The sequence below is a fragment of the Danio rerio genome, chromosome 4 (genome assembly GCF_049306965.1).
Source record: "Danio rerio strain Tuebingen ecotype United States chromosome 4, GRCz12tu, whole genome shotgun sequence".
Lineage (NCBI taxonomy): Eukaryota > Metazoa > Chordata > Actinopteri > Cypriniformes > Danionidae > Danio > Danio rerio.
Window position 1 is genome coordinate 6,904,328 of NC_133179.1, and position 26,131 is coordinate 6,930,458.

Below are 26,131 nucleotides of genomic sequence, written 5' to 3' on the forward strand. Positions count from 1 at the left end.
TATATATATATATATATATATATATATATATATATATATATATATATATATATATATATATATATATATATATATATATATATATATATATATCAATAAAATCCCTATGGAAATTTTGGAAATAAGTCACATTAAAATAGGAAAATAGGTAACATTAAAATTGACCACGAATACATTTTCAAATTTCCATTTAATGCACAAATCCATTTTAAAATAATATTTCATTAAATTATAGTGTTGTTTATATATATATATATATATATATATATATATATATATATATATATATATATATATATATATATATATATATATATATATATATGTATATATACACTAGCCAATCAAACAATAACCTACATTTTATAATCCAATTAAATAATCTTAAGGCCTTTTTTTTCATACATTTAAAGCAGGGGAGTCCAAACTCGGTCGCGAAGAGTGGGCATTCTGGAGAGATTAGCTCCAACCAAAATCAAACACACCTGAACCAGCTAATCAAGCTCTTACTAGATATACTAGAATCTTCCTGGCAGGTATGTTGAGGCAAGTTGGAGCTAAACTATGCTGGACACCCTTGACTTAAGGCATTTTGTATATACAATAGCTTTTATTCTTTGTTGTTTTTATTTCTTATACTGTATTTTGTTTAGTTTATTCTTATTTATGTAAAGCACTTTGAATTATTATTGTGTATGAAATGCATTACATAAATAAACTTGCCCTGCCTTGCTACTAGTTAGTTGGTTGGTTGGTTGGTTGGTTAGTTAGTTAGTAAAGAGTATTGAAAAATGGTTCTGCCTAACTGAGCCTGGATTCACTCGAGTTTTTTTTTTTTTCTTCACTTTTAACACTTGGTGAAGTTTTTTTCCTCGCCACTATTGCTACTGGCTTGCATGGTTTGGGACTTGTGGAGCTGCGATAGATATGTTCTTCAGTGTATGGACTTTCAGCAGTTAAAATTAATCCACACTGAACTGAACTAAACTGAACTTCAGCTCTAAAATCTGGACGGACACAGTTTCAATTGACTAGAACTTCTATGTTAATCTGCTTTGCAATCTACATTGTAAAAGCGCTAAAGGAATAAAAATGGATTGAATTGTTTAGCGAACTCACAGGTGGGTGTGTGGGGAGTATCCAGGACTGCTGTGTCCATTGGTGTCCAGGTGGTCTAGTGTGCCGTTGAGTTCTTCATGCGTGGTTCCCTGTAAGAGTCCGGTCGGGCTGCCGCTCATCATTACTGGAGGACTTGCTCCCATCATAGCTGACGCGCTGTTCATCAAGCCCGGATTACCCAGAAGCGGCAAAGTGGTCTCCGCCAACGCAGCCTATGAGAGAAACAGACAGAGAAAATAGTTCAACTGCAGCATTCAGCAGTCAGCATGACAACTTCTAGATTATCTCCAATTTCCGAGTCACTTCCAAATTACTGCTGAAGATTCTCTCCGTATGATAAAAAACAGATGAAAACTGCCGCAAAGTGGCAGGAAAAAAAAACAACGGGAAAGTTTCTGAGTTGCAAAAACAATCTTTTCACCTTACAAGACAGGCCTCAAATGAACAGCGAATAAAGAAAGCCAGAGCACCCACATGATAATGAAACCGTCCAAAACTTTACCTCAAAACAGTCAAAGAAAAAAAAAAAAAAAAAAACGAAAGAAAGACTCCTGACATTTTTGCCTCCTGCACATTAAAGTTATATACAGTAATTAAATTTTAAAGTTTTTGCCACGAGCACCTCGCTGGCCGACACTGCGAAGCCAAATCATTTATGACAGTTTGGATAAATATTAATGATTATGCCCTCGCATTTGCACAGGCTGCTATCAATCTGAGGCCGGCTGGCAGAGAAGCTTCCTGCCTCTGCCACACGGTGTCCTTCTAGACTCTCACTGCCTGTGCCAACCTCACACACATAGCCACATTTTACCTGTAAGCTGGCATTAAGAGCTGCCCCATAACCCAGACTGGACGGCAGGTTTTTGACCAGCGTCGGGCTCCTAAATACAAAAGTAAAAGTGCATTAGCTTGACTGTAACACCAAATGATGAACAACGACAGACAGATAATGTTTTTGTGTGTGGGTGCGTGTGTGTGCAAGCATGCATGCATGTTTGTGTGTGTGTGTGTACCCTGTAATCTTCTGTGACCTGCGTTTCTGGTATTCCATCTCGTCCACGGTCCATACGGCGCCCTTCACGTTCTCTACTCGGACGAAACACTTGTGCAGGCTGAGGTTGTGTCGCACTGCGTTCTGTTGGACAAGCACAAATCGTACACAATTAATCATGCATCTTTGTTTTGTCAATACTACTACTACTACTACTACTACTACTAATAATAATAATAATGATAATTATTTTAAAACCTCTAATCCAGGGGTGCCCAAACTTTTTCGTACAAAGGGCCAAAAACCAAACTTGATTGAGGGCTGTGGGCCGAAGTGAAATTTTGAGGGATTTAAACAAAACAAATGGTCTCAACGTATTTCCTGTTTTACATTATTAATTTCTGTAGCTTCTGCGAAGCCAAAATATTGATAAATAATCTTATTATAGCTGTTTTATCGTTGAGTTATTTGAGCCTCGTGTTACAGTTATGAATTAGTTTGATAACAAGCTGGAAATGTTCATGGGTCAATGACAAATACCAAACCGTATTACATTATCTTTGCCATGGGTAATTTATTTGCTAATATTCCAAATGAAATCTTATTAACTATTATTAACTATTAATTAATGATGCAGTATCATTTTTTACATTTTATAATGATCTTATTATAGTCAAAACATAAACAATCCCATTCATAACACAATGAAGTTCAATGCTGAATACACAAGTCGAGTTGCTCCTGCCTTTGCCTTGATTTGCTCACCGATCTCTTGTGCATTGTCCTCTATCTGTCAGCCGACAGTATTTACATTTAAAAAGTCTGATTCATATGAAAGATTTAATTGAAACATTCATTTTTGTAGCTCCTCAATTGAAATGACAATCTCTGTTAAAGGCATTCAACCCAAAACAACTCCCCATTATTCTCTCTCTCTTTTCAGATGGGATGGTGGGCCAAACCAAAGGTTTCAATGGGCCAACTCTGGGCGGCGGGCCCTACTTTGGGCTCATCTGCTTTAGACTAATGTCATAATATCTATACTAAATACTAAAATACAATACTAAAATCATAATATTCCAAATTATTCAATGTTGTACACACTTATGTCTCAAATATGATTAATAATCATTCTACAATTAATTCTAAAGATTAAACGCCTTAATATTTACCCATTACACTTAACAATTTGACCAGCAAACATCGTACAATCATGATCAAGAAGGTTGAAAAATGATGATAATAATAATAAAGAAATACAGGGAGTCTCACACGTGGCCATAAAAGAATCTAATTAAAAGATGTAGCAAAGAAGCCAAATAATAACCTTTGCTCATATTACATTTTTTTCATGTTTTATTTGAGGGGCGGGTGTTTTTTTGCTCTAAGAAAAGAGAGAGAGGAATATAAAAAAAAACCCTCATAAGCAGATCTCGCATCTGACCTGAAAATCCCAGGATTTGATTGATCTTAATGCCCATGGCTCTGAATATGATAATTTTAATATTAATGAGCAAATGAGCAGTTTTATTATGCATGCTATATAGTTATAACTAATAAGCTGGCGGGGCTGAGAGCTCGATCCCCAAGCTGAGCTGATGAGACCAAGCACAGATATTAAATCACCTTTCATTCCTTTTTAAAAATTCTCTCTGTTAATCAAATGACAAGCCCGTCACCAGCCGGCCCTCACAAAAGAGTAGGGAGGCTCCGAATGGAAATTCCTGCTCTGCTATTGTAGAAGGAGGGACCCGAATACGGCGAAAGCCCTTCTTTGTTACAGGCGGGACCAGATTAAAATATTTCCTCGATAAGAGCTGGAAACAGGGACGCATATGTGGCCGTAAAATGCTTAAAAACGCAAGCGCTCCAGCAGCAAATGAGTCGTGGCCCAGCATGCATCTGTACGGGGAGCTATTGCACACCCTTGTGGAGCTGTAATCATACACCAGCATCATTAGCAAGCCAAATCCAAATTAATTCACTTTGCTAAATCTAGTGCTGGGAAATGCTCCGCATGCTGATGAGAGCCGGAGAAACCTTTGAGAGGACCAGCGTAAAAATAGAAGAGGAAAAATACCACCAGTGTATCTTATCGAAGCTCGCTGAGCTCTCCTTGTCTAAAAATAGAGGATGGTTTTTATTGTACCCTCCATTTCTTTTCATCCCCGTCTGACAATGTATTTGTTGGGACAGAGATACAAATGGGGCCTTTTGTCCCGGGAAATAAAGTGTGTTTCTTAGTTGACAGGAGCATTAGCGCTTTAGATCCAGGCGGGTCTTAACCTCTCACTCCATTTGTCTTGTTCTCCTTGAGTTTTTGTCTTGGCGACATCAACAACAACAAGGAAAAGGGATGTATCGGCGAGCGTCTACAAGGCAAACAGCCATATTTCAACGTAATTAACCAATAATATGCAGGGTAGAAGGGGGGGATGAAAAGGAGACACTGAGAAAGCAGTAATACGCCACGTCTAACAAAAGGTGCTGATGATTGAGTGGCTGGTTAGTAATTAGCGCGTCAGAGCGCACACCTCCCCATCAAGACTCGCCTATTAATTGCACCGAATTAGAAAACGATATCAGAGGCTGAATTATTCTTTCACTTGTCACAGAGAGCGAGCGAGATAAAGAGAAAATTCTTGCTTTTCAGGAGGTAGTAAAAAAAAAAAGGGGGGGGGGACGATCACTGCAAATCGCCCCCCAAGTCACTTTCAAGCCTTGCAAGGACATTACCTTCCAGGTGGCGGCGTTGCGTCGGAAGTAGGCGAAGGTGCGCGTGAACCAGCTGTAGATTTCGTTGAGCGTTAGCTGCATGTCACTTGACTCCATGATAGCCTGCGATGAGATGCCATTAAGCGCTGCGTTAGAGACTGGAGTGCGTCAAGGCGCTCTCACCCAGACTTAATTCAAGCGCCAATTAATTACAATCTAATCAGGCTAAAGCTAATTTATTTCCCACTCACCTGCCTGATGAGGGTTGCATAAGTAAACGGCGGCCTGACGTCGGCGTTCTTGTAAAACTCGTAGTTTGGGGCGATTTCTGTAAAAAGGCAAACAAATAAGGAAGAAGTAAGCAGCAGATAAATAAATACATGAGAAATAAATAACAGTGTCGCCACCTGGGATGATTGCTAAACTCGTCTCTGCCAGGAATTCATTCAGAGTTTTATCAAATTAAAACGAGAGACGGAGTTTAGAGGGAGGGGGGACACCTCAAATCAGCATTTTACATGTCCAACTAAATACATTTTTAATTAATCTCTCTCTGGAGAAATCTTAAACATTAACACGCTGGTGAAATTAGAGCCTGCGTCGATATTTTGTATGTGTCTGAATAATTCATGCCCTCCCTGCTGCTTCCAACACTTGCAGAAGACCAGTAAATATAAACATCAAACAAGAACATGCTTTCTTGAATACTGCATTAGTTGATATTTGTCTGTAATTAAAATGCGTTGAATATTGATGGTTTGATTTTAGCATCGTCTGAATAAAAAGAAAAACATCTTCGAACCTGAGGACAAGGCCATGGAGTATTTGTCGGTGTGGCGTCTCCGCATGGCACCCATGCTGGGCACATTGGCGGGACTGAGAACGTTGGGCACCTGGGGCATCTGGGAAAGAGGTGTGACTGGAGCAGTGGGCGTGGTTGGCGTCTGAGGTAAATTTGGGGGTGAGATGGACGGGAGGTTCTTTGACATGGTGACACTGGAGACCAGATTCAACTAGAGGAGAGGAAGAAAGAGAGAGAGAGAGAGAGAGAGATTGAAATGAGTGCTGGCTCTTTCCTACAGCTGTGTTTCCCCTAATAAGCAAAGGAGGAAGCAGCCAATCTGCACTAATTACAGGATGAAATTGTATCATAAGAATTCTAATTAGAGCACGCTGTTAAAGATTATCTAATGATCAGGCTGTGAGTTATCCCGGCCCCATCTCTATCCCGTAAGAGCTCCCTGGATGCAAAACACACACACATGCACGCAGTGAGAAGTGATCACCTGGCTTGCTGCCATAACCTGGTGCCTTACTGGTGATCGGTCTCGCTCTCTTCCTGTCGTACCACTTAAACAGAGAGTCAAGTTTTTAATCGATATCTATTTTCGTGTCCAAACTTCCCTTCGAGTGGAAAAAAAAAAAATAAATCCCTGACCTTTAGTCTCACTGTTAATTTTGCTGAATGGTAATGACATCATTGCATATTCAAACCAAATTGCCTTAATTGCAAATTGGCAAGCAGAATTCCGGTGCTGTCGAGATTGAAAACGACCGCCAGTTGGACATCAACAACCGTTTGTGGCACGTGTTGATAAATACAATGAAATGTCAAGCCGGCGACTGCGCTGCTGCTCTATAGACAATTACAGCTCCACTTAACGATAATGAGATAATGCCAACACAGAGAGTGGCACGCGCTATACCACTTCGCAAGAAATCAATGACTCCTCTTGGGGAATGTAGAATCCTGGCTAACGACTGGAACTAAGACCTTGAAAGGAAATTAATGACAGAGACACGCTGTCTACCAGAGGGACGTCTTAGGAAAAGGGCAAACAGTTATGTTTTTGACACTACGACGTCATATGCTGAGTAAATACTTGTGTGTTTAATGTCAACATGAAGCCAAAATTAACCCCATTTACTTCTAAACATGTACTTGTTTTTTTTTTACACTTAGTCCCTTTATTAAGTAGGAGTCGCCACAGCGGAATGAACTGTTTTATGCAGTGGATGCTGTTCCAGCGGCAACCCAGTACTGGGAAACATTCATACACACTTATTTATGCACACTACGGCCAATTTAGCTTATTCAATTCACCTTCGGTGCATGTCTTGCATGGGCCGGTAAAGGTTTCTGACAGTATGATAACCTTGGATAAAAATATTACAGTTTCACAGTATCATGGTATTGTGATTACTACTATAAAATAAGTTATTTAAAATTTTTGGGGTTAAAAAAACAACTACCTTTTGCCCATTAAACACAGTATAGTTTATTTTAGGAAAAAATTATATTTTGTAACAGTAAACATGTCAGGCTACATAATTAAAATAAATAAATGATATCTGCTATCTTCATTAAAACACAGATTTCTGTACAAGACAAAAAAAACCTTACATATATCTTCGAAACGGTAAAACTCTACCAGGTTTAAAAACTTGACTCTTCCAAACCACAGTAAACCTTGAAACCGGTTATCGTCCCCTGCCAACTTTGTGCTGTTGGGGAAACCAGAGCACCTGGAGAAAACCCACACGTACCTGGTCTTATTATGAACAATTCATTAGTGCATAATATTCAAAATGTATTATTTAAATGCATAAAAAACTCAAACAAACATACTTCGCTAATACTATCATCTTCTGATAATTAATTTTCAATATAGGTACCAAAAAGACGATATGCTATGAACGTTATGCTAATGAACGTAGCTTTGTCACATTACATAAAATACATTTTTTTGTGTGATGAATTGCAGATATCATCTATCTTTGCTTTCAAAAACCGCTTTGCTTGATGTGTATAACACATTGCGTAATTCGCCAGAGCCTGGGTCACGGCACCAGATTTGAGGATTGTCCTTCTTAATATCTTTCTCATTGTGACTAAACCACCACATCAGCAGGTAAATACACAGTACTCAGTACACAGCACGAGAGGGACGTCTTAGGAAAAGGGCAAACAGTTGTGTTTTTGACACTCTGACGTCATATGCTAAGTAAATACTTGTGTGTTTAATGTCAACATGAAGCCAAAATTAACTCTAAACTATTTACTTCTAAACATGTAACTAGTCCTCTATACGACTTATTCACTTTATTTATAAGGCATCGCCACAGCGGAATGAACCACTAACTTATCTAGCATATGTTATTATGTAGTGGATGTCGTTCCAGCTGCAACCCAGTAATGGTAAACATTCATACACACACTACGCCAATTTAGCTTATTCAATTCACCTATAGCGCAAGTGTTTGGACTGTGGGGGAAACCAGAACACCCAGCGGGTACCTGGTCTTATTATGAACAATTCATTAGTGCATATTATTAAAAATTTATGAATTAATTGCATAAAAAATAATTTTATTATTAATTGCATTAATAATAACATCTTCTGATTACCAGAAACACATTATGCTATGAACGTTATGTTAATAAACGTAGCTGTCACATGATATAAAATAATTTTTTTTGTGTGCTGAATTGCTGATATATTCCATCTTTGCTGTCAAAAACTCAGCTTGATGTGTATAACACATTGCATAATTCGCCCAAGCCCGGGTCACGGCACCAGATTTGAGGATTGTCCTTCTTAATATCTTTCCCATTGCGGCCAAACCACCACATCAGCAGGTAATTACACAGTACTCTAATCTAAAAAGGTTTTGATACACTGCCAAACACTGGAGAAAAGCACTTCATAATAAATCCTATCAGTGAGTGAGTGAGTGGGGAAATAGGCAGCGTGCCGCATGTATATTTAAAATGTTAAGACAAGATTTTCCTTTCCTTTCCTCACCTGGTAATGGCAACAAGCGTAACATGTTTGCAGGCATACAAACCGCTGTTTGCAAAATGGAATTTATTAAAGCTTAACTGAGCAGGAGTGAATGAGACACAGGGATCAGCCCTTTACTACCGCTGCTCATCTGAATATATATTCAAGGTTGGCTGAGAGGGAAGGGGTTGAGGGGGGGGAAAAGAGCCCCTCATTATTCAGGACTAGCAGCCTTGGTAACTTTGATTTTCAGCCATCCATGGCATGGCCAAAAGGTAACATTTAATGAAGTGCCATTCAGAGTTTAAATGGGGTCGTATAACAGTGTACCAGCACCTTGTGTTGGGCTACTGATAGCTGTTGAGGGTTTGCCGCTGCTCATTTTGTCGTGCTAATAAATCCGCACTATTAATATTTATCAAATGTGTGGGATGGTTCTCTGTGCGTATGAGGGCGTGAAAGTACCCCCGTATTATCTTTAACATCCTTTTCTTGTGTGCGGAAAGGATACACGTGTTCTCTTTTGTACCTGCAAAAGCGATAACGTTAAAGCACTCGCGAGAGCCAGACACTTGCACTAAGACAAAAAGGAAAGAGCTGGGGAAAAAAAAAAGAAACGTAGACCCTCGCTGATTATTTAAGAACTCTTCATTAATTGCTCATCATCAAATGCAATTAGCAGTCCTTTCATGTGCCGTTTATGTAATGTAATACTTCATTAATATTATTCATTCATATGCGGCCATGGATTATAGGCTGAACGTTTTTTATTAGAGTCGATTTCGCCGAGCTGCTGGAGATCTGAGGATGGAAAAAAAAAACTGAATAATAAATCGACAGAGGTGAGCAATCGATTCCTGATGGATTTACAGGATAATTATTCTGTCTTGTGATTATCCTGCTTTATACGGTGGGAGGTGATGAGTAGGGAAAATTTATGCTGGTGAAATTAGCTATTTGCTCTAACACTCTAACAATGTTTCCCCCTGCAATATATTGAATAAATAATTACAATAAATAATATTTTAGCACAGCCTACTCGCATTTGTAAACACTTGCATTTCCAAGCACAACAATCAGTGTATTTTGCGTTTGATTAATGGTTGGGTGGAAATATAATCTACAGGGATCCAGAAAAATGAGTCTTTTTCACATACCGCTCTATTTTTTATCCCTTCAAATACACAGCTATATCTCTGAATGTTTACAGATTACGGGTTATTTCTTCACAGATCATCGTCCCGCAGTTTTCATCTATCATTTCAAACTGTTTGTTTTTTCTCCAACGAAACGTCTTCCCCCCCCCTAGTTTAAGTGTGTCTGCGGTCGCGGTGCTAAACAGCTTTTACCGGCCAACAGGTTGTTTGCCGTGCTAAAGCCATCAGAGTGTAATGGCTCTGCGTTTTTTGGCTGAGATCGGGTGTATGATTTAATGCTCTCTCGGCCCTGATAGGGTCCCAAGAAAGCAGGCATTACAAATCCCATTCTCCTCTCGCCCTCCAGCCGTGTTTAGAGAGCTCATTTACCATCCGAGTCCTGTTTACTGTACGCGTACCAATATGCACTCACCGGTTTTGGTGATGGTTTGGGCTCTGAGGGCCTCATGTGCAAGTGTGCCATCATCGCCTGAAGACGCTCGCGTTCTTTAGAAAGCTGTTAGTGGAAAGAGGGAGAGAGAGAGAGAGAAGAAAGAAAACAAGACCAGTTTTAGAAATGAGTGATTTTCCCCAGACTACCACGGTAATACATCTTGTTATCGAGCTTGTCTGCTTGTAATAAATCCTGAATACGGCCGGACTGGCTTCCTTAAGCTTGCCTTAAAGAAATGGGGGAAATAAAAAAGCAAGGGTTTTCCACTAGAGGGTCATGACCTGAAAACAAACAGGCTGGAGGTCTGTTTTGATGGGGTCATGGACGGCTGCACAACAACAATGTTAAACGCTGATAAAAAATCCACTTAAGCATACACTTGAGTATAGTCAGGACTAAACAATAAACACACTCATGCATGTTTTAAAGGGCAAGATGCATCACAACATTTCAATATAGCAAACTGACAGTCAGTTAGTAATGTTATTGTAATATTTGTAGTTATAATTGGGTTATGAACAGTCAGATTTAGCATATTACACAATATATCACGTGCTAAAAACTTTAAATATGCTACTTATTTGAACAGGCTTGGCGATATTAATAAGCAGCATTAGGCATTTTAACAGCATTTGCTTAGAGCACTCATCATTTTAACACTAGAACCTCCATGGGGTCAATTTTACCCATCACTGTTATTCAAATGTATAAAACAGACCTTTAATAAAACAATCAAGCCTCCCAGTCATTGACTTTTACTAAAATTGCATTATTTACAATTCCCAGATAATAAATATTGTTTAGATAAAAACAGATCAGTGGAACATTTATACCTATAAGCGCCAATGTGGGTCAAAAGCTACTAATATAAAAAAGTGCTTGTATTTATGCGCTGCTTATGTTTTTAATTACTCACCAATGACTTTTACCCTCGAAAATAAGATGATTCATCTCAAAGGGCTATCCCATTCCATAAATTTAAATTCAATTTAAATTCACTTTCAGTTTTACCCACTGAATTAGTGGTAATAATAACTAAGTAAAGTTACAATGACTAAAAGAAGGTGATTTGTAGAGCTTTTAAAACACAAAATGCAGTGAATGGTGGAGAGTTTAGAGAAATAAGTTATGCATCAGAGTATGATGGCTCAAATGTAGATATTTTAACCTACTCATAACCTTCTCCTAAAATAATCTTATTATTATCCCGAAATGATATTTTCTTGAGTCTAGACATTTTTTGTTAACAGTGGAGAAAAACAGCTTTTTTATAGCAATGTCGAAACAAAATTTGTGCAAGGTAAAATTTACCCGCATTTGCAGTTATAGAAATACAGCAACCTCCGGCGATTCTAGTGTTAAGTGGCTTATTGATGAGTGGATCAAGTGATCAGACGTGCTCCAACATTAGGCATATTCAAATCAAGACTTCAAACACATCTGTTTAGCTGTGCCTTTACTGAAGGAGCACTGTGCTACGTCCCAAGGATGACAATATTATGTCTTTCTTTTCTTTTTCATCTATTGAAAACATGTTTTAACACATTTTCATAATTTTTATTATTTATTTTTATCTTATTATGCTTGTATTAAATGTTTCTTTTATTCCAGTATTTGTAAAGCACTTTGAATTACCAGTGTGTATGAAACGTGCTTTATAAAAAAAAACTATTTCTTAAATTAAAGTGTGGAAATTTATATAACCTAATATAATAATTGTTAAAAAAAAGAGGATGCATTCACATAAGACTTAATTTTGCTATCAGTTTTGAACAGCTTTGAACACTTAAGGTCTTGAAGCAAAGCCAGTCGAGAAACAACGAGGCAGATTAAAGCAAAGATAAGAGAAGCATTCCTCCTGGCACAGTGATGGAGAGCTGAAGGTGGTGCTCGGAGGTCACCGGAAACAAATAGCACTTCATCTTTTTGTCAATAGCAGAATTTAGGTCAGCAAAGCTCTGACAGTAACAAGCTACTCAGGCCATAAATTAGAGGGTCCTGGTCGTCGACTCAAAGTCCTGTGGACACTGTTAGGGCTGGACTGGATCTAGCAGCTGCCGAAAGGTGAAGGGGTCCCGCAAACAGAGTGCCAGTTGGTCCCGCCTCCCTGCCTCCTCCCGGGTCCTCCGAGGTCCAGTTAGTGCCCCGGCGATCTGTTATCATCAATCTAACTCAGAGAGAGTGACAGGGACCAGCCCGCGCAGCGCACCGCCTTGAACTCCGCTAGCGAGCCGGCATTGGAGCTCTGAACCGGGCCTCATTACCACTGACGGAGGACGAGGAGGAAAAAAAAGAAGCCCAGAAGGACAGAAAACAGCAGTGCTTCTGTAATTGGTCACAGTGTAAGCACTCTGGCTTTGGGAACAAGAGAACAAGTCAAGAGAGAAATCGTGATGTCCTTCTGTTATTTTACATATAAACAAGAATTATTCATCGTTCTGTTTCAAGAGCCCAACAAATAAATAGGGCGGTTTTGCCGAGCGTAAAAACCTTTAAAGGTTGCGGGGAACGCTTGGCTTGCATTCAGATGGGCATCACGGAGGCTTAGAGGGGCCTCGGTCAGAAAGCAATCCGTACTACAAAGGCGATTTTGTGCAAAATGCAAACAAAGACGCAAGCCACAATTACGCCGCAAGCCAAACCTGTTATTTATTGGAAATGACCAGAAGAAAGATGGATTTTAACCACATAAAGTGCATCCCATGATGCACCAGAAGGTGCGAGGTAAAGAGCGTTAACTGGCGGGAGAGATGGCCGCAGCGAGTAATAGCATCCCTCAATCACTGCTCTCATTATCTCGCCAGCGTGACACCTTAATAAGGTCACGCTCCAGCTACTGAAAATAGTGGCTCTCTTTAGAGGTTCCTTCAGGTGCAAAGTGTATTTAATTAACACAGTCCAGCCCAGATGCGCGCATATTAATTGGACGGGATAGAAAATAAGCACAAACCATGATTCAATTATAAAGGCCCGTGATGGTTTTCACCTTTGTTGGGATGGATTTGCTCAAGGTGTCCCTTGTGCATTTTTACACTTTGTGCACTGCAGGTTTTTATGGCAACAAGCTAATTAATGATATGCACTGGAAATCTTTGGTGTTATGCTGTGAAAAAGCAGTTCAAGTTGAACAAGTGTGTGTTAAAGACGACATCAAAATCCACACCCACTTTTCACAAGCCAATTTAGTCCTGATGTACAGAATCAAGTCACTTTAATTTATTAGTGGGACTAATATCTAAATAATGACTGTTTTCAAACAGGTTTTTATGCCACTGATTGGATAAATAGCTAGTCTGGAGTTCATTAACATGCAATGATAAATATCAATAACAAAAATCAGAGCACAATGGTGTAGGTTAGCATTAACCAAACCCTTGAGTATTATAAGAGCTGTTAAATTGTTAAATAAGTAGCAAATGAGAAGTTGCCAGCGCATTGTGTAATATGCTAAATTTGATAATTACAATTATAACTTCAAATATTATGTTAGCATTACCAACTGACTACATAAACTAATGTTTATTGGTGGAACGCCTACACGATTCTCAATTCATAAAGAAAACACATCACACATGAATGTTTAATGTCATATTTCGTATTAAAAAGCTCTTTCAAAAACAACAATTCTTCCATGCCATTCTATTCCTTTATGATCACTTGAGCTTTTATAGAGAAACAATAAATGGGCTCCAAATGGACAATAAACCAACTTTCAGTGCATGTTTTCAAATTGCTAAGTCAACAATCTCAGACTTGTCCAATCTGGGTGAACTGTTCCTATGAGTACTGAGTATGTTTGGGATGATAATTGTGCGTCTACTGTACCTGTATCTCTAGCTGTTGTACCACCTGCATCTGTACTCGGCACTGCGCAGTACTCCTGTCATCCAGTGCGTGTTCATTGTTAAGGTGCCTGTAGGAAAAGAGGACAATCTGATGAAAAACTAACCCCACACTTACACAATGTACTACTAATAACCGCTTCCTGTTGATCAACTACTACTGTTGTTGATGAATATGATTTCTGGATTACAGGACGTCCATCCCATTAGCTTTTAACAAACCGCCGCCATCTAACAAGTGTGTCCCATGCTTGATGAAAGCCGGTGTTTAACATCACAATAGAGCTGCTGTCATGCGAATGAGAGGCAGCGCTCAGAACACAACGGCTTATGAGGGATGTTGGCGTACAAAAGGCCTCGCGCAGAGGTTTTGTCTTGTACATTTATCAAGAAATAAATACAATAAATGCAATTTAACTCGAGTAACGTTTAAAAAGCGCCTCCTACGAAGAGTGCATTATTCCGACGACATATTAAACGTATCTACTCATCCTTTCATTAGAATATTACGCTGGAAAAAAACCCCCACTTCAGACTGCAGGAGCAGTCAATGGCGGTTTTCCTTGATTGGATTTTGTCTGCAGGACACAAAAGAAGCCCGCCATTAAAATAGACCTTTATTCCCGGCGAACGCACGGAGGCGAAAAGGTTTTTAAAAGTGTTGTGATGTTCGGTAATGAGCCTCTATCTAAATTATCATTGGTGACAAACCCACAAAGCGCTCTTTTAGAAGACATGCTTGTGAAATGCCAATGCTGCCACTCTCTTTCCTGTAATTATAGGTTAGCTTGCAGACCCTTCAATGATCATTTACAGTACAACCTCCAGTGCATTAGTGTGAGCTTAAATTGCGCACACACACTCGCACGCAAACACACACCCACCCACACCGAGCTAGTTTTAACACTACTAAGCATTTTCCCTGTTCATTCTCTATTCATAGCGCGAGCTATTGTTTATGTGCAAAAACGCAAAATAACAACGTATTCATAATCCTCCTCAAACACGCCAATCAAAGCGGAGGACATTTGAGAACACAATGGCCGCCGCTACCTTTCAATTACACCCGTGCCCATTTAAAATTATTTCATTCCATCACGCCTGCTTTTGCTATTGTAACCGTTCAGGTCTAATGCTCAGATATTCTCCATTATAAATCAAGAGCGAGATAGCATTGAACACGGAGGAAAAAAAAAACATAGAGGATGACTGGAGAGTCGGTGCCTTTCTCCGGCCCCGTGCCTAATTGCTGTTTCAGAATGCGCATGCAAAGGGGCATTTCATTAATCATGTAATCAGGTCCCTCGCAGGGAACTAATGCTGCAAATACCCTTTTCATTTCAATGCTCATAATGCTATCTTACGCACTTGATGTATGGTGGATGTCATAAATTACAGCTGCTTCAAAAGCCACGACTGGCTAGTTCTGCCGTCCCGACAGGTAGCTTGCTAAATAACACATCTTATCTCGCATGCCCCGTTTCTCATTAGCGACCATCTAGATCCTAATCTGGTTTCCTTGCTTCTTTTAGAGGCTTAAGAGGTTTTCTATCCTAATGGAGGCTAGTTTCTAATTCTACGAGTCAGTAGAATAAATAAAAAGATGTTTTTTTTTTGTAAAGATAAAAAGCCACAACTGTGAGTTTTTAGTAGCCAGCTGAATTGAGATATGTGGAGGCTTTCAGTGCTAACGTTAGCCAGAGCTGGTTAGCAGTGGTGATTACATCCAGATTACTGCATGGATATGAAATATTCAAGCAGTAGGTGTTTGACTATGCATTGATAAAAGCAGGAGGGCTGCGGAGGGGGTTAGATGCAGTCACCAATATCTCTTAATGAGCCTGTGGTGCTGGGTTTAGTTCAAACAGAGAGGTGAGAGGAGAATGAGACAGGGCCGCCCGCTCGCTCTGAGCAAACATCTCTGGAGCTGCCTGTAATTTATGGGTCACTTTATAGGCATATTGATTTTTGTTTTGAGATGGGGAATGAGGGCTCTGATGGTCTAAGAAACAGAGGGACAGGTATGGTGCATTCCAAAACCACAAACGAAACGAAATCAGCAAGCTGAATAAGACGAACTTCAATCTGGCCACCAATCGTTTGGCTAATACTGGATTGATTCTTGCAGGACTCATCGCCTTCAACTGGACATATGTTGATTAATCTAACTCGGGACTTCCTGTTGGCTTTCATTAGTGCCCAGTTAAAGATGCTTCCATTTAAGTAGGGTAAGCGCAGCAGGTTGCTTCGCCACAGTTAAATGTTAAGGAGCTGGAAAGGAAGATTCATTTCAGTGAAAAAGCCCCATAAGGATGGGCAAGAGTTTGTTTACTAAACCCAAATTGCGTCCGCATGGGAAAGATGCTACTGCAAATGGCAAGCATGCGATGACAGCCCGTCAATCTTTATTACAGGCCAGCGGGTACGTCTGTATTTTTCTCTCCCTACTCATCCTGACTCTTCTCAAACATGTGAGAGGAAATCAATAGGGGAACTAGGCCAGCAATCTGCAGCTTAAACAATAACAAAATCGCCTGCATGGCAGAACAACATTAGAACGCCTATGAATTCATTAGCCCCCTCTTTTAGCTGCGCATAACCCCCAAATAAGTTGCCCCAAATCAGACCCGCAAGACGTGTGCTTTGTTGCATTAATACACACGTCTCGAGGTGTACCTGCTTGCACGCGTGCCTATTTGAACTTCAGAGCTAATATAACGTGCCAGGCACCTCTTGGCTACCCCTCTCCAGGTGCACGCTGCATGAAAGAGAGCGTAGCTGCGCTTAAATGCTGATCTTGACAACTTTCTCAGCAACACAACAAAGATTACAAAACCGTGGCTGGTTTCTTCTCCGCAAGCTACAAGCCTGTACAGGTTGGGTGAATCCCTCCGCCCCTGCCTCCCCCATCAAAGGTGCCATTTGAATCTGACACCTATTTTATGTAAACCATTTTAAGCGTGTGTACCTGGATGATACACAGCAGTGACTGGCATCTCCGAACGACATTAAAAGCTTCTTTTTGACACCAACAATCGCTCCTCCAAGGCACGGCGCCACCCGCCATCTCGCCAGCTCAGATCACGCTGTCTTTTGTGGGAGCGTTTTCATGTACAAGTTACAGTACAGGCGTCTTCGAATCTGGGAGCGAACGAGGTGCCTTGCCCCCATTTGGATGAGGGTTTGGAAGATGATTGCTAGAACGCCGTTCTATGGCACAGGCTGTCAGATGCGGAGGGGTTTTGTTTAGTTCTCATCAACTATTGATTTGCACACTTTGATTTGATCACATGATGTCTGTTGTATGCTCTGCTGCAATGAACATAATAAATGAGCATCAGACAAGTGTGATTGGAGGTAGAAGGCATTGAAAAGATGCTAATTTTCAGACTAGTTTGGAGCGTCTGTAATAAAAGCACAGAACGTCGCCACTCTCAAAAGCCGTTTATATGAACTGACGTGGACATTTACACCCACAAATGCACCAGATTATTATTTCACAGTTAATTATGCATCTAATTAGAATATTCAAATGAACCTTATTCTCTATTCTTTGATGGCAGGGTTCTTTCCTCAGAGTGGCAATGTGATAACCTGCAATCTCCAGCACAGCAAACACCTTCTCCTTTGATGTCCCCCGAACTCACGTCCCGGCAACAAAGCCGACCAATTACAAATGAGCTAATTAACTAAATTGTTGATGGAGCATGAAGAGTTCATTTCACTCTGTTAGCCACGCCATGACAACACCACACGTTGCCATTAGCTTCTTCTGCTCATCTCCAACCCATCATCCATTCACATAGACATTCGGTCATTTCTGAGCACCGCCTTCAATTGGCTGACAGACATCTTAGGGGATTTTATTAGGAGATTCTCTTTTTGTTTATTGGCCTGCTAAGAGCTTAGTGCAAGAGCTGAGACTTGTTTTGAAGTTATGAAATAATTTGGGGAGTTTGTCAATAAAGGACATCAAATATTCACATATAGGCCAATGGCATCATTTCCTGCTTGTTATTAAACTATTTCATAACTGTAACGAAAGCCAATTCAATCTTAACTTCTTGTTAAAACAACTATCATAACATTGTTTATCGATGTATGGCTCTTCTCGGAAGCAATAGAAATTAAAAATGTAAAACAGGAAACACATTGGGACCATGTGTACATCCCTCAAAATGGTATAGAGGCATACTTAGCGAAATACTGCAACTTTAAAAATCCACATGATGGATCATACTTACTTCAAAAACTGTCCAAAGTCATCGCAAATACTTTCACATCCTGGCCACTTGCACACTCCGTGGCCATAGAGGGAGTGTGACACTGCGGTCTCTTCATGCAATGAGCTGAAAGAGAAAAAGTGCGTGTTAGAAATTACGAAAATAAACATGTTGTTGGCCACTTACACCTGTCTGGACAAAAATTGCTCAACGTTGGGTCAAAATGGCTCAATTTCCAGCACTTCTCAGTATGGAAGCTTTTGAAGGGAAGGTGGATGTGGACTTGATGCTAATAAAAGCTGAAAAAACATAGACTCTCTCTTGACATCAAGCCACCTTGTGATTATTGATCCAGAGTATCACTGAGGAGACACAAGTGTGTTAAAAAACACATGGCCCCGCCAAGTAAAATCGCCCGTCAACATTTTTTCCTTGACTTCCACCTTGTAAAGCCATTACAGGCAACTTGTGTAAATAGCTAAAAACGGCCCCTATGCTTTAATTTTCACCAGGAGATTCATTTGCGGTGGAACTGGCGTTTTTAAGGACACAACCTGTTGTGAAAAGACATTGCGGTAAGTTACGACCACCAGTTCTAATGGTGCTGAGGGGCCAATGTGTGAAAGTAAGGCTAAGCAGACCAACGCAAGTGTGTGGCACACAATTGCACACACAAACCTTGCTGGCTGTTTTACCTTGCCGTTATCGATCCAGCACATCTTAGAAAGCAGCTGGCTCTGACAACACAACACACTCTGTGATTACGAACGACCACGGACCCGAGAGACTCCGCCAACACACAAGAAAAGAGTGTAACCTATTTCTTAAATTATTTCCGTGTCTCTCTCTTTCTCTCTCTGTTTTTTTTTTCCCTTTTTCGTCTCAGCCTCTAAAGATATCTCTCTCAAGAAAGGGCTTTCTGTGAAGATGCTACATACTTGAAACCAATTACACAACACATCCACCCCCAGTGAAGTCAACGGCTGTTGCTATGTACTAACATATGGCCGCTACAGACTGAATAATACATGGAGAAATATGCGAATCTATGTTTTACAGCAGCTGTGGAGCATATAAAAGGTTCGTCGTGCATATAAACGCTCAGGAAAATGCCACACTGGCATAGTGTGTTCTATTTACATGACAAGCTGAGTATGTAAAGCAATTTCAAAAGAAAAGCCAGGTATTAAATACTTAATGTACAGTGAGGTGAGCTGTGTGTTCCTGCCACTGAAAGTTGCACCTCCTTGTCTTTGATATACCGGAAGACGATGCGTTCAATCGAGTGCAGTCTCAAGGGAGGTTTCATCTCATTTCCACTGTTTTTCAGACAATAATAAACTATTGATGAGCAAACAAACAAAAACACACAGTCCTCTCCCTGCAGGAATGAGCAGTTTTCTTTTGCAAATGGGGACCTACAAATAAGCGTTCAGTCGTTGTTTGCGTTGCACATGAAACGTAGTTTAAACGACTGTTTGGTTTGTATTTGTTAACATGCCGTTTGTTCATGTGTACAGCACTCTTTATCAGGGGGATTTCAGATCATGTATGTCTGAAAAGGGATTTGGAGTAAAACAGAGAAGACGCTTTTATTCAAAGTGACTCTACGCAGGCAATCCAGCTGGATCTCAAGGGCCCGATGGTGATTGGGTATGCGGTAGAATAAACCAGCACATCTTCTCTATATTTAGATTTGGCATGCATGTGTGAGTGTGTCATGGTACCTCTCTCTCCGGTTGTTGTTGAGGGCTGGGGACTGGCCGTTGGACATGCTGTGATGAGTGATGGGTGGAGAAGCTTTGGGGTTGCTGGTGGAGGTAGTGGACGTGTTGTTGTTGGTGCTCAGGTCCAGGCCGCTGTGTTTCATCCCATTATCCTCCATGGTGTGGCTCGCAGTGACGTCTTTCCAAAGTTGCTGGAGTTCAGCAGGGCTCAGACCAGCTGCAACACAGTGACAAACAGGTTCAGAAACAAACGCTCACATAAAAACTCTCAATATCCCAAATCTTCCCTTTTCTAACAATGTCGGTAAACCTGCTCTGCTCTGCTGTGAAACTTGAGCATCACACTTAAGCATCTGGAGGTAAACCGGCGTGAGATCGACCCGGACGCTCATCCCTCGTTTCGTTTCTGTAGTATCCGAAAGTACAAAGCAACCGGGAACTCATCTGCACATGATTATGCATTCATAAACGAGCCTCTGCGTGCAGAATCAAATCATCATATAATCCCTTGGATGATAAAATGACTATTCCGCTTCGTGTCGCCCCGACTATACTCCAATTAAGAGCCATTTTCAAACTATTGTCATCCAGCGCCATTTCGATAAACACAGTAGCACCAGGTGTTTGTTCCAGGAAAAAAGCAAATGGCAACAGCTCGTCTTCCTCACAGCACTGAGCTTGCACTGCGAGTCCGTAAACAACAACAACAGGCAAGGAGGGGAGGGAGCGAGGGAGAGAGAGAAAGAGAGAGGGGGTGAGAGGAAAACAACAAGCACACAGACACAAGCAAGAGAGAGAGAGATAGAGAACTAGAGGAAGAAAAAAACACTGGAATGGAAAGGAAAAAACAGCAAGAAACAAAAGAGAAAAAGATTTTAAAGAGGACGCAACCACACACAAACACAGTCACGTGAGTATGTTACCTGGCGGCAGAGTCTGTCCGGGGAGGGTGGGCTGTCCTGGGCCGGGGGGCATAGAGAGGAGGCCCTGCCTCTGCATGTTGAGCAGGTGCTGCTGCTGCTGCAGTTGCTGCATTTGCAAGAGCTGCTGCTGAAAGACCAGCTGCTGTGCCGCCAACTGCTGCTGCTGCTGCTGTTGCTATAGTGAGAGATAGAGAGAAAGAGAGAGAGTGAGCACACACACACACACACACACACAAAGCCTTAATCACACACATGGACTAAAAAGTGTATTCGGTTATACATGTGGCCCAAGTGAAACCTTGCCGTCTGTCTTCGCCTTGTCTGCTTGTGTGTACTGAGAACTGTGTGTGAGATGTGGGTGGGAGCGTGTGTGGAACCCCCTCCTTCCCCCATTGATAGTTAATTGTCTTGCATTTCTAATGGTCCATTACAGCTTATGGGGCCATCGGGAGGGGGTGACGGAGGGAGGGAAGCGGAGAGAGATTTACAGCATCCCCCCACCCCATCCCCTCCGAGCCCTGTTTACCGCCAGTGGAGCCTCTTGCATAAGCTGGCGAAGACAACAACAAAAACAACAACAACAACAACAGCAGCGGCAGTGGCAGCCAAGCACAGAAAAACAACGCAGAGCTTCAGTGATGAAAGCACAGCAAGTACGCATTTCACAGACAAAAATAAACCTGTAAAATCAGATAAATGTTGATGTTTGGAAATAAAATGGCAACAGAAAGAATTAGCAAAATCATTCACAGAAAACAAATGGTGAATAATTCCTGGAGGTGAAAAACTATCAGGTCACACTTTATTTTGATGGTCTGCTTGTTGATTTATATTACATTGCATCTACATTGTGTCTCATTAGACTATAAGTACACTGTTGGGTTAGGGATGAGGTTAGAGTTTGTGTAAGTTGACGTGTATTTGCAAAGTGTCTTATATTTAGTTAAATGTCTGTTGAAGAAGCAGTATCAACAGATATTAAGAAGACAGTCTACTATACTCAAATGGACCATCAAAATAAAGTGTCACCAATTATCAACCTAATAATTACAATTTATTTAAATTATTATGTTTACAACAAACATTTTGGGAGATTGGATCTCAATCATGAAACCCCAAACACTAAAAAAAATCCAAAGTGCTCATAAAACTAGGTAAACGTTTAGATGGTATGCACTGAAACAGATGAATAACAAATCGCTAACTGATCCCACAAGTTCTTCGTGAATAAATCTTAATGTTTGTATCATTTCATATGCAATGAAATGACAAGGCTGTTTGGAAATGTAAATCGGTGTAGTAGTTGCATTTCCATGTTCCACAGACTCAATTTATTAGCTGTTTTTTAGGAGGTCTGGCTTAAAAATGACTGAAGTTTGCTTCTGTGGACAAAGTCTCCAGAGGTCCATTAGCAAACTGAGAGCTAGTTTCTGCTGAGACCCTGTTAGCTTGAGCTCTCTCTCTCTCTCTCTCTCCCATCCCTTTCCCTTCCCTTTCTCCTGTCAGAATACATTACGACCTACTCAGTGACAAGAAAGCAAAGACCCCCATTACAGGAGGAAAGTTAAACTTCCAATTTTTGCTTGGAATTACACCAGCGGTAAGACTGAGCAGACTCTAGAGGAAGACCTTCAGTCAGGAACGGTGAGGAAGACCTCACTCCCTTAGTTTAGGGATGAGAGAGCAAGAGAAAGAGAGGCAAAACTTGTGATGCGCTCACTGGAAAACAGACTGCATAATGGAGTGAGCCGTGCGGATTGGCCCCGTCGTCTCGTGAGAAATAAGGGAGCAATTTCTATTCCATATTTGATGGCAGGGGCCTGAAAAAAATCTATTCGCAAATCCAAACAGAAACAAAGCCTCCGGGAGGTCAGTCCTGCTTTCTGTAGGCCCTGCATAATGGCTTGCTTGAAGAGAGACAATGGTAGAAGGTGCTCGTTGAAGAGTCTGCTGGGGGTGGGGGACGTTTCCCGCCTGCGATACCTAGCTGATCAATTTAACTGCTTCCCCACGTTTTGTTTGGATTGCAGCCGACCCCCTCCTTCTGCGACGCGCTTCGCTTTTTGATGCCTGCTCCTGAGTGTCAGCAACCCTCTCTTTCAGTCTCCTTCTGTCTGTCTGTCAGACGGATCCGCGGTCTGACTGTCAGTTTGATTTATGAGCTCGCTGCGGTCGAACTTTTCTGCTCGTCGGCCCAAACCAGCGTTTCATTAATGAACGGACTCTGCGCGGTACGCTAAAGTGGGCATTTTAGCGTCAACGTAACTCTGAAGTGCCACCGAGGACAGAGCTGAGACACCTGACAATGTTGCATGCCTAATTTCAGCACTCATTTGGAAGCGTTCAAAAGTTTCCACTATAGTAAAAGAGCCTTATAATGACAGCACAAGTCGCTCATGGTTAGAAATGAGAAAGAAACTGTCACATTGCCTCATGCATGTGTGCATTGTTGTGCGTAGCGTACCTCTTTTGCTTGTTTGCCTGGGTGCTGTTGCTGCAAAAGCTGTAGATGAAGTTGTTCCTGTTGTTTCTTATAAAACTCCTGCAGGTGTTGCTGTGGAAAGACATGGACATTCATCATTACGACATAGGGTAAGGTGTAAAAAATCCAGTACTTCTTACTGATTTCCTTAGGTTAAACATAAGAACTCTTGCACAAGCCATGTTGGCCATGAGGAGTTAGAAAACACACCATACCCTAGTCTATGCTTGTGACAAACAAAACAACTTGGCTTAAAATCAATTTATTTTCCTCTGCCAATAGCATTTGTCTTAAAAGTCTTTAAACTAACAGCTTGGATCAAGTACAGTGAGTGTAAGTGCTCCTAATGCATTAACCGCTATGCTACACCTTTGACAAAACAAAGCAGCTGTTGTATATGACTTGACAATGTACTTGTATCCCTTCTCTCCCATAAGTGTGGCCATACCTCAAAGCTGAGCTACAACAGAACAAACAGATTCTCAGCCGACTCTGGGCTCCTGAGGCTGCACGACATGCCTGGATGTGCTTCTGCATGTCACATCATAAATAACGTCTCTCTCTGGTTGAGACAAAGAGACCAGCACTTCCCCTCATCATGCATCTCCATATGGACTTTTATGCGGCTGCACATTACCGCTAGAGGAACAATTAATCTTATTGCCTATATATTTTTTCCTCTCTGATGCCTTGACAGGCAGTGAAATTCTGAAATAAATGCAAAGCACTCAAAGGAGAGAATTCATCATTGTGAATTAATGCATTTAGCACACTTCTCTTCTTCGTCTCGGAGCGCTGTCCTCGGGAGCTCATCGTTGAGAATACAGGAACCGAAATCTCCCATCTCGTTCAGCGGGAGCCGTCTTCAGTACAAGACGCTCGTCACCTAATTATAATCAAGGCTAACTGAGTTAATGGAGATGCTTTTAATGAAGAGCTCACTTAGAGAGATTTTAAAATCACTTCTGAAGATATAATCTACTCTTGTCAGAGATGTGTTCTTAGCTCACAAGACAATCCTCCCATTTTTCATGCCCTCACTATACTGTTGATGCTAACACCTAACAAAATGGTACGATGATAATATCATGTGGTTTTTGAGGAAATCAAACTTGTGTTGTTCAACTTGTGAACAGTGAACTCCATTCGGCTAGCTTGTTTCTGTGCTCCGTTTGTCCCCCCAAAAAGTCCCCACTGAAAACAACTAATTACATGCCTGTCCACATTTGTTTCTCTGATCTAAATATGTCAAGGACATATGGGAGCAAAACACTCGAGTTTTGTACGGGACAGCGAGTGTTTGTGTGTGTTCACCTGCTGAAGCATGACTGCCTGTTGTTGTTGTAAGAGGGCTTGGAGCTGCTGGGGGGAAAGGACTTGCTGTTGAAGGATCTGCTGCATCTGTTGGGGTGTGATCACCTGTGGACTCATCATTGCCACAGATACTGGCACCTGGGAGAGATGGATGGAGAGAGAATGAAACGTTAGCCATGTCTTGTGCAAACTCTTCCAAGTCAAGCGCTGCTTCTCGAACTCTCTGGAAACGGTGCAGTATGTGTAATCATTTGGCAGTGCATGTGTACTTTTTTCCACTATATATTTTCTGTCAGCTACTCCCAATGGGAAAAGCACTGCGCTTTAAATAGAGGAGGACCTTAATTAGCTGAACCCTTCAACTCCCTCAGGCGATTTCTAGTGCTCCAACACAAGGCAGGCAGGAAGACGCACATCTCCAGAGCTGACTGTGGGTCGTAAGCGGACACATGGCCTGTTGAGGAGCAGCTAAGCTAAGTAGCATGGATTCAGGCTGCTGAGGGTTAGAAGCTTTGAAAAGTCTGCGAGAAACTCCTGATTGAAGCTGAGGCGCTGTGAAGTATTCTGTTTTACAGAGGTGAGGGGAATTACCAGTTGCCTCTCGCTGCGCATTGAAGTTTCCAAGTTGCACGCTTGGAAGAAAGCAGCCAGAGGCACAAGTCTTCCACGAGATGTCATTTTTAAAAATTCATGTCATTTTTTAAATGATAAGAATCATTAAAATACCAGCTGTCAAACTGTGCGAGAGAATTTTTTCGGCTAAAAAAACAAAACAAGGAAAATATTTTCGCAGCCCAGCGCTGAGCAGGTTTTCTGGAAGCGTGCAACATTTACATTCATTTGACTTGATTTTTTTTTTTGTGCTTGTGTCTAAAATTGAACAATGAACAGAATAAAAATAATTGCCAGACAAATGTTTTTTTTTTTTTTTCGAGAAATGCTTGCACACTTTTTTTCTGGACGCTGCACCTGTCTACAGACTCTTCGGGGCATTCTTTGTACTTTATGAAGCATGCTGCATGTTGCATCGTCTAACAGAGCAGCTTCGACAGATGCTGTCTATCATCAAGACAGCTGAGCCTTCGGCGTCATGACAGGTAAACATCTCTATTGTTGTGGTTTTTGAGCTTTAGAAAAAGACACGAGGCTCCATTAGACATTGCGAAGGGGTCCGAGCAGCTCCTCGTGCTGGCTAATCAAGACCGCTTGATTGCTTTCCGTACGTCTGAGCTCTCAGGGCCTTGACACGTCCTTGTTTTAGTCTCCTGGCTCGGCCCAGCTCAGGTTCCCCTCTTTGATTAGCAGAGACATTTGCATGGTCACTACACATTTTTCATTTTAGAAGTCATTATGCATTAGCGCTCCTGAGCGCCGAGCTTGACTAATCCTGATGAACTGAGTAGCGGAGCTGAAGGTC

The 26,131-nt window shown here is 41.2% G+C and overlaps 1 protein-coding gene and 1 long non-coding RNA gene across 14 annotated transcripts in view; one reads left to right on the forward strand and one right to left on the reverse strand.

Moving 5' to 3' along the window:
- Positions 1–26,131, forward strand: part of LOC141381570 (uncharacterized) — a 70,943-nt gene that overhangs the window by 14,707 nt on the left and 30,105 nt on the right. The window lies entirely within an intron of this gene.
- The window catches only part of foxp2 (forkhead box P2), a 147,703-nt gene that overhangs the window by 10,839 nt on the left and 110,733 nt on the right, over positions 1–26,131 (reverse strand). For 7 of the 13 annotated variants that reach the window (XM_073946070.1, XM_068219630.2, XM_068219628.2 and 4 more), the window contains 13 exon segments: positions 24,715–24,852; positions 23,383–23,472; positions 20,919–21,093; positions 19,996–20,212; positions 18,290–18,394; positions 14,029–14,116; positions 10,183–10,266; positions 5,631–5,841; positions 5,080–5,156; positions 4,850–4,951; positions 2,136–2,257; positions 1,934–2,003; positions 1,120–1,331 (listed from right to left, as the gene is read on the reverse strand). In XM_073946070.1, the coding sequence (XP_073802171.1) occupies positions 1,120–1,331; positions 1,934–2,003; positions 2,136–2,257; positions 4,850–4,951; positions 5,080–5,156; positions 5,631–5,841; positions 10,183–10,266; positions 14,029–14,116; positions 18,290–18,394; positions 19,996–20,212; positions 20,919–21,093; positions 23,383–23,472; positions 24,715–24,834 (1,673 nt within the window). In that variant the 5' untranslated portion in view covers positions 24,835–24,852. 13 annotated transcript variants of the gene reach the window in all.